Source organism: Cyclopterus lumpus, chromosome 20 (genome assembly GCF_009769545.1).
Source record: "Cyclopterus lumpus isolate fCycLum1 chromosome 20, fCycLum1.pri, whole genome shotgun sequence".
NCBI lineage: Eukaryota > Metazoa > Chordata > Actinopteri > Perciformes > Cyclopteridae > Cyclopterus > Cyclopterus lumpus.
In genome coordinates this window covers 3,549,448-3,558,588 of record NC_046985.1, presented here as the reverse complement: position 1 = coordinate 3,558,588, position 9,141 = coordinate 3,549,448, and the positions used below count along the sequence as shown (strand labels likewise).

At 44.1% G+C, this 9,141-nt stretch overlaps 1 protein-coding gene across 1 annotated transcript; it reads left to right on the top strand.

Moving 5' to 3' along the window:
• Nucleotides 1–1,652: 1,652 nt before the first annotated feature.
• mc4r (melanocortin 4 receptor) lies at nucleotides 1,653–2,633 on the top strand. Its single transcript, XM_034560190.1, has one exon. The coding sequence runs from the start codon at nucleotides 1,653–1,655 to the stop codon at nucleotides 2,631–2,633; it is 981 nt and encodes a 326-aa protein (XP_034416081.1).
• The last annotated feature ends 6,508 nt before the right edge of the window (nucleotides 2,634–9,141 follow it).

Genomic DNA, 9,141 nt, shown 5'->3' with positions numbered 1-9,141 from the left:
TGGTTGTATAGAAGTCTATGATTCATGTTTTAAAGCTGCATTCTCTCTACTGACCACCAGGGGGCGACTCCTCTGGTTGTATAGAAGTCTACGCTTCATGTGTTAAAGCTGCATTCTCTCTCCTGACCACCAGGGGGCGACTCCTCTGGTTGTATAGAAGTCTACGCTTCATGTGTTAAAGCTGCATTCTCTCTCCTGACAACCAGGGGGCGACTCCTCTGGTTGTATAGAAGTCTACGCTTCATGTGTTAAAGCTGCATTCTCTCTACTGACCACCAGGGGGCGACTCCTCTGGTTGTATAGAAGTCCACGCTTCATGTGTTAAAGCTGCATTCTCTCTCCTGACCACCAGGGGGCAACTCCTCTGGTTGTATAGAAGTCTACGCTTCATGTGTTAAAGCTGCATTCTCTCTCCTGACCACCAGGGGGCGACTCCTCTGGTTGTATAGAAGTCTACGCTTCATGTGTTAAAGCTGCATTCTCTCTCCTGACCACCAGGGGGCGACTCCTCTGGTTGTATAGAAGTCTATATAAATGACTACTTCTCTTGATTTATTCCCTCAGTAAACATTGTAAACATTAGTTTTTGGTCTCAATCTCTAGTTTCAAGTCTTCTTCAATACAGCGTGATGTTCATTTAGTAAATTATGGTCATTTAGAGTCAAACAGACCATAAAGCAGGGGATGCTTTAGGGCGGGGCTTACTGTGATTGACAGGTCTCTACCAGAGACATATAAGGCGTCTGCATTCCAAATATGGTCACTTCCATTAATTCGTTGCGGGTAAAAACACATGGCAACAACAGTTATATTTATAACTCATATCAAACCCAGCGCTCAGCCTCATCGGACTAAATGGAAATAACAATAAAGAGTATTACGAGTCTTAAAGCTCCCATAATACATTTATAAAGGCGTCAAAGGAAGGAACACAGAGACATTTTACCATTAGAGACTTTTAGCATTAGCTATATAATAATAATATAACATTACAATATGTTGAATAATAAAAATACATCTTCCTGTGCTCCATTATTCAATGTTTTTATTGTTTCCCCTTGAACTCAAGCTTTTAAAAAAAAAAGGTATACATCCACATATTGATTTAGTTCAGTCTAAAGATTGAAGCGTGTTTTATAAACCCTGAAATTCATTCAGTTTAAAATTTGCTCATTCATGCGTCAAGCCATACGTTGCTCCTCCTCCCAGCTTATCAGCAAGCGGATAGGACAAAAACAGGAGTGTGTGTGTGTGTGTGTGTGTGTGTGTGTATATAATAGCAGCGAGACAGACGCAGAGGCAAAGACCACAGTCGCCTCCTAAGTGACGATCTGCCTGCACTCGCCCGGCGAGCTGGTGCGCTCTGATCTCACCTTTCTGCTTCGCTCCTTCCACCTCGTCTTCCTCACGTCGTTTCTTTGGGAACATTTTTTAAACTTGTTAACCGGAGAGGAGGAACGAGAGGAGTATCGTTGGATTGTTTCAGGCTGAGTGTAAAACAGGACGATTCCTTTTTTTAAAATTATTTCTATTTCAGGGCGCCGAGGTGGTCCTCTAGATAATGTGGACGACTGAAGACATTTCCCCACTGACGATGGACTAACAACAACAGAAGAAGAAGACCTGAGCCGAGCACGCGGGGGAGTTTAAACATGAACGCCACGGAGGACAGCGGATTGCTCCACGGCTTCCACAACAGGAGCCAAACCTCGGGCACGTCTCCGCTCAACGAAGACCTGTCGGAGGGGAAGGACTCGTCGGCCGGATGCTACGAGCAGCTGCTGATCTCCACGGAGGTGTTCCTCACCCTGGGCATCGTCAGCCTGCTGGAGAACATCCTGGTCGTCGCCGCCATCGTCAAAAACAAGAACCTCCACTCGCCCATGTACTTCTTCATCTGCAGCCTCGCCGTCGCCGACATGCTCGTCAGCGTCTCCAACGCCTCGGAGACCATCGTCATCGCGCTCATCAACGGGGGCAACCTGACCATCCCCGTGGCGCTGATCAAAAACATGGACAACGTGTTCGACTCCATGATCTGCAGCTCCCTGCTGGCGTCCATCTGGAGCCTGCTGGCCATCGCCGTCGACCGCTACATCACCATCTTCTACGCGCTGCGCTACCACAACATCGTCACCCTGCGGCGGGCCATGCTGGTCATCGGCAGCATCTGGACGTGCTGCACGGTGTCCGGCATCCTGTTCATCGTCTACTCGGAGAGCACCACCGTGCTCATCTGCCTCATCACCATGTTCTTCACCATGCTGGTGCTCATGGCGTCGCTGTACGTGCACATGTTCCTGCTGGCGCGCCTGCACATGAAGCGGATCGCGGCGCTGCCGGGCAACGCGCCCATCCACCAGCGGGCCAACATGAAGGGCGCCATCACCCTCACCATCCTCCTCGGGGTGTTCGTGGTGTGCTGGGCGCCCTTCTTCCTCCACCTCATCCTCATGATCACCTGCCCCAGGAACCCCTACTGCACCTGCTTCATGTCCCACTTCAACATGTACCTCATCCTCATCATGTGCAACTCCGTCATCGACCCCATCATCTACGCCTTCCGCAGCCAAGAGATGAGGAAGACCTTCAAAGAGATCTTCTGCTGCTCGCACGCGCTCCTGTGCGTGTGAGCGCCATCGGAATCGACGATGTTAATGAAACTTGGCTGACAAGGACTTTGAGATTTTGATCTGTAAAATCAATGCGGCGTGTCAGTCGAGCGCCGCGCTCTCGGAGTCGGCTGTTAATGATTGATGGGGTGGGGGGTGGGGTGGGGGGGGGGGTGCTTTGGGGGTTTCTGAAGAGACAGAGTATATAGAGTATCGCTCTGTGGGGAAAATGCTTTTTAGTTGGGTAGTTAACGTCACTCTACATCATCAAAACAAACCAGGGTTCATTTAAAAAATACTTTCACTCCGAATTCTTTTCTGTCTTGTTGTTCACCGTCAAAAGAAAATCTAACTGACTTCAATCGCAAAGAGCCCGAATGCACCTCACGACCTGGATTATGGGATTTAAATGTCACAGCGTGTTTGCAGCGTACAGCCTAAATGCCACGGAGCGTGCACTCTGGATATCCAGCAGAGAGAGAATAACATGGTACGTGACAGAGAACCTTTAATGCACCTCAGAACAGACACAATGAGAGTCTTTGGAAACACAGCAAGCAGAGGACTCGTTGTGTTTTACAATGCAACAAATGCAACAAACAAAAATAGAGAGACTGTCATGTGCCGATCATGAAGGAGGAGATTAATGCTTTAATGCACAGGGAACATCCGGCTTTTACCTTTTATTCTTTCTTTAAATGCTTCTCAGTTTGAGGTAACACTGTCAAACACAGAAGGAAACCAGGTCCTTACTTCTTTGTAGCAAAGAGGTTTGAAATGTGATTTTCCACCACTGAGATTACACTAAACGTTTCTGGAAACAAAGAAGAAGAAGAAAAGAAAAAAAGAACAACACAATTTTCTCTCTCTGCTGATCCGACCGTCTGCCTCGCTCATGTTGCAGCCGCAGCCCGCTTCGTGACAGTTATGGACTGCGATGTAAATTCAAAGGCAGTGAAGTTGGAGAACCAGTCACTAAGTGACAGATTTTCAGTGATGTAAATGTAATTAGAAAAAAAAAAAAAAAAAAAAAAGCGTATTTCTCAGGCACAAAATGTGGCATAAGCATTTCTGGTTTAGATTCCTACTTTATTTGAACCTGCAGTGCGTGTTCCCAGTTGTTGGACACTTCTTCTACCCTGTCTCGTCAAGGTGTGTGTGGACCCTCGTCTCTGCTTTCCCCCCTTTTGAAGCAGAGCCGCCAAAAAGAGATTTTCTATCGCAGTGATGAACAGAAAGTGTTTTTTCCTGTGTGATCAACGAGCCGAAGCGTGACCCTCTGACTCATCACGTGTGTTGATTTACAATCAAAAGCTCCTGTGAATGTTGTTGCTCGCGTCGATATATTTGTGTAAACTTGCACACGTGGGTCGTTCTCACACTCGGCATGTACGGGTGACCTTACAGAGATCTATTTTTTCGTCGTATTTATGGGCAGAGACAGATTTTACCGAATGTATTTTTACGTGTGCGTCGTGTAACGTGTTGCTGTTATTCTCGCCTTAAATATGTCGCGCTGCGAAATATGTAAAAGAGCAACTCCTCGTCTGTGACGGTCTTTATATGTTGGGCGAGTGCTATTTTTCATTATTGCCTTATTTATTTCTGTCTTTTTAAAACTCAAAAAGGGGCATTGCGAAGAAAAGCCGCTAAAAGCTTTGATAAATGTGTGAAGCCGTTTGTTGGACCGATGCATAACTCTGTGAATCACCGCTGCAAAAGTAACTTCAATAAATCATAATGCCGCCTCGGCAACAGCTCTGTTTGTCAGCGTTCCTCCGCTGGTCGGACTTTAACCTTTTGACCTGCGACCACTTTGTTGACTTTTTACCTCAACAGGAAGAAGAACACGCAGTCCCTCACATGTGAAAACAACATCACGCTGGCAACAACAACCGGACTCGTGTGAAGAAACGTAAAGATGCAAATGAATGTGTTATTATGCGACCACAGTGGCAACAACTGAAGTTTATGAGCCAGATCATGGTGAATAATAGTAAACAAAACGTTTAAAAAAAGAAACAACAACAACTTTGGACAATATTTGCTGCATGCATTCATCATACGTGGGAAGCATCTGTGTGACAAATAGACATCATGTATTATTATTTTTTTTATTTATTATTATTTATTCATAGACATCAGACTAAACACTGGAATCTGCAGCAGGACGGATATGATGAGAAGAAAGGAACGGATTAAAGAAATAAATCTAAGGTTTGAGAAAAATGTATCTTTTATTTTTCTGCGACACATTCAAGAAGGAAAAAAAAAAAAAACATTCATTTTATTGATTCCACCAAGAATGGATATGCTTGTAAAAAAAAAAAGTGTACGGCGAATGTTGCACTAAGCAGAATAAACTTTAAACCGCATCTCATTATTATCCTTCTCCTTCACTTATGAGCTGGTGTCCAGCTGAGAGTGCATCGCAGCCATAATGGCCTTCGACACCGGTGTTAACAAATGATGAAGCCAGTCGTAACCTTGATGTAACCCCAGTTCTATGAGCACATACACAGCCCTCTTCCTGTACGCCCGGCCGGTCCCCGGCTTTAGTTTCTTAGTTTTGGGTCTGCCGCTGTTCATCATCACCTGATTGGGGAATTGTCATCAATTAATTAATCGATGGCTTAATTGACTGTTTCGGAAGCTGAATACTTCTCCGCAGCTTTCGACTCGACTCCACCTCTGTCCCACGTCGACGAAATTACTTTAAATCTCAGATTTGTTAATAGAAAAAGGGAAAGTTTTGGGCCAATTGACGGAAAAAGGGTACAATGGTTGACAGATTATAGGCTTAGAGCTGTTAAACGGCAGTCGTATTGTAACGCCGGTATATATATAGATATATGTTATGAATGTGTAATGGCCTTAGAAGATAAATCCTGTGATACATGATGTATCACTCTCAAAGGGCCATCAGTCCAGGGATCGGCCATTACTTGAACATGTAACAGTCCCTGTAGAGCTTTTGTTCCTTCCCTACAAGCCTTTTTTTCATCCACAGTACCGATGAAATAGGTTTGCCACTGAAATATCTCCCTACACCAAGATAAGGAAGGCACTTGAAAAAGAACTCCAGGAAATGAAAAAAAAAAAAAGACGGCAGGCATGAAGCAGGAGAGCTTTGGGAGATCATCCTGGAGCCTCGAGTGTATTTATCTTTCTTCTTCTCAAGTCCTTTGCGAGCTTCTGTTTCTACGCGACGTGACCCATTGGAGACAAAGTGCAGTTCCACAGCGGTACAACCGACACAGAAAGGTCAGATGAAGGTGGTCAGATGAAGGTCGTCAGATGAAGGTCGTCCGACAGGCGGTCCCAAGGAAGAAATTCAAAATGGACGTAACTGGCGAGACGTCTCGATCCTTCATGTTAAAGAACAATAGCCTATACAATGAGCAGAATGTCCATTTAGTGTGTGAAATGTTGTAAATCCTGTGTGGTTGGAAATGCATTCAACCTCTCGGCATTCTCAGTCTGTGCTGGGTTGTTTTTGTTGAAGTTCTAAAGAATCAGCACAAGAGAAGAAGATTATAAAGGTTATGTAATGGAGGCATGTGTAAAATGTGTGTCTCTTATCGTGTTCAAGGTTGGACCTTTCTCATTTTCACTCTGCAGACGCCTCACAGACTTCTTCTCGATACCTATAAAGACGCTATTCACTGTTCCTCCAAGGTCTTGGAGTGGAGCTTCATCTCAGAGTAACGTACCGACGCTAACGTGCTAAAGGTGCGTTAGCCGTCAACTCCAGTAAAGAATTTCAGATTACAGACGACAACATACACCGATTATTTATTTTTATATACCTGATAGTCCAAAAAAAGAAAAGGGGGTGTACACCGAAAGACACAGAAGTATACTATTAGTACACTGGTGTCACCGTAGTAACTCCAGATGTTGCGCAATAACACAAATTCTGCCCATGTTCCTTTTTTCCAAAATACACAAACTGGTATTTATCCCAAAACATCTTGTTTTGTTAATCCGCGATGAAAATGAAAGGAAACGGTCGAAAATGTATTTAAAAAAAAAAAAAAATTAGTTCTCTGAATTGAGTAGAAGGAACAGAGAGAGAGCTTGATAAGAGGTGAGTGTTTAACAGTGAAAGTTGATGAACTGGATCATAATAGAAAATGAAATGTCAACAATTCATTATGACTTCTTGTTGCACGTCTAGAATAACCCTGATGTGAAGGATGGGCAGCACCCGGATCAGCTCATGTCCAAAGTGTGCGATGTTTATTTCCCGACACGTACATTTATAGAGGAAAGGAACAACAGTTGCATTTACACTTTCTTTACGTCAATAATCCATGAGGCGTCTTTTGTTTTTTTCATCCATTGATTAATCTCTGCATCCTTTTCCTTCGGGCCACCTTTGACCTTTGATTGTGATGTAATGCTTCGTCTTCGCTGCTCCTTGGCTGTGGTTTATCATCTTAAAGTTTTCAGGTTTCCACTGAATCCTAATGAGCTGTGTGGGGGGTGGGTGGGGGGGGGGGGGGGGGGGGCTGTGGTACCACCAGCTCCAGCAGAGCCTCTGGAGTTGCACTCTCACTACTCCGCCGAGGGACCGTCAGATTCTCCGTGAAATAATGAACGCAATCGTTCTTTTTAGAAGTGGAGGATCATCCTTTACACTTAATTTACAAGTGGAAGAAGTGCTGCATCTTTTATTCCTCCAGCACTGACACCATCTCCTTCGGCGTCGCTTTATCGATGGCTCTGATTGGCTCTATCTGTCCTCATTGGGGGGGGGGGGGGGGGGGTTGTGCACAGAGCCGCTTGCATTAAATCAGATAGTGTTGACTCGGCTCTCGCCATCTGCAGACGCGGCAAATAGTGCTGGAGTTTACATCCAAGTCAGTTCAGTTCCTCTGTGTTAAAGTGGAATTAATTGTGGATAAAATGCACGCGTAATTTCTTTTAAAATGGTTATTTGCCTCATTGCGAGTAGAAAATACTTCCCCTTAATTATTAAGCCCGAAATCAAGAAATCAATCGGAGCCATTTGGAAAATCAAGACAAAGATGAACTCTTTGTGTGGTCGAAAGACAGAATTAAAACAGATAAATCTGCATAAGTAGGGCCCATTAAAATGATATTTCTTGTGTGTAACGCTCCGAGCTCCAGGCTCTCCCTCAGAAAGACATCGTGTACTGAATATATGCATTAATAGTCCATCAAGGCATGCAAATTATAACATATACAGTAAAAAGAACATAAGGTGATTGCCTTCATACATCTTCGTTGCATATTTGTGTATTTTGGTACATATGAAGCCTGGATTTATATATTCTTGTGTATGCTTAATGCATTTCTTGATATGCATTTGCAACAGAAGTGTTCATGTCACATTTAGTGAGACAGCTGGAGGCTTTTTTTAAAGTACTCAATTACAGGAGGTGCATTCTTTGTTGATGGAATTTTATATTGCATCGATTTTCTATTTTTTTATCCATCAATAAACTATTTGGACGCTGGATGTGAGCATCCCTTTTTACTAATAAATACACTTAAATCTTGAATGTTTCGGTCTTTTCCCGACATGACTTTCAACCTCGAGTGCATATTGCGTAATTGCATTTGTTTATCCCCCCCAGGGTGTGTGTACGAGAGAACCGGAGTGTGTTTCTGCTGGTGTGTGTGTGTGTGTGTGTGTGTGTGTGTGTGAGAAAGGAACCGGGCGGGATGCTAATGGCTGCCACGGTCGCCATAACAACGCACGTCCGTGACAAACGTAGCATCGGAAAACACCTGCGAGAGGTCGAGAGAGTTCTTGTTTCTCCTCACAGACCAGAAAGTTCTCTAAGAACACAACTTCCCACCTCTGGAGAACATCTGTGAGAGAGGAGACATGAAGCGCGTATTGATTTAGTTGACCTCTTGACCTTTTCCCTCTGGAGCCTGTGTAACTCTGAGACAATTATCCTCCCAAGAAGAAAAGAATTATTGATTTGAGTCAAAACCCATGACTCTGTCTATTATTACACATCATAGGTATTGAACTGGGGAAGCGTCAGTACTTGAGGAGGACTATTAGGTCTCGCACTGCATTGTGTGCATTAATGTTAAAATATGGCGCCAGTTTAGTTTTTATTGAGTTCGACTTGATCATTGATTCCTTGGTTGTTCTAGTAAGATGAACGAGCTCTTCGCTGAGCGGCCGTATGCGACACCAGATGTGCCAAAAGTTATGTGTCATGACGTGTGTTTAATATTCGTCTGAGCAGAACTCCCTGCATTAACCCGAAAGATGCAGATAATAAACCTTTGATAAACTCAAGTTTGCTTGTGTTGCTTTTTTTTAGTTTTAGGCTACTTTATGTTTTGTGTCTCTCTTGCACAACAACAATTGGGGGAAAACGTGTGTTTTTTACAGGTTATTTTGGGCTAAAATGTGTGTGAAATGATGCACATGAAACGGATGGAATGGTGCATAAGACACAGTTTGGGTCCATGAGCGTCAATAAAGAGCTGGAACACACTGATACAGAATATGTGACACTGCCGGAGAGTGTGGGAT

Bases quoted from the DNA above. Each gene is read 5' to 3' on its own strand.
- mc4r (XM_034560190.1), top strand. From the start codon at position 1,653: ATGAACGCCACGGAGGACAGCGGATTGCTCCACGGCTTCCACAACAGG.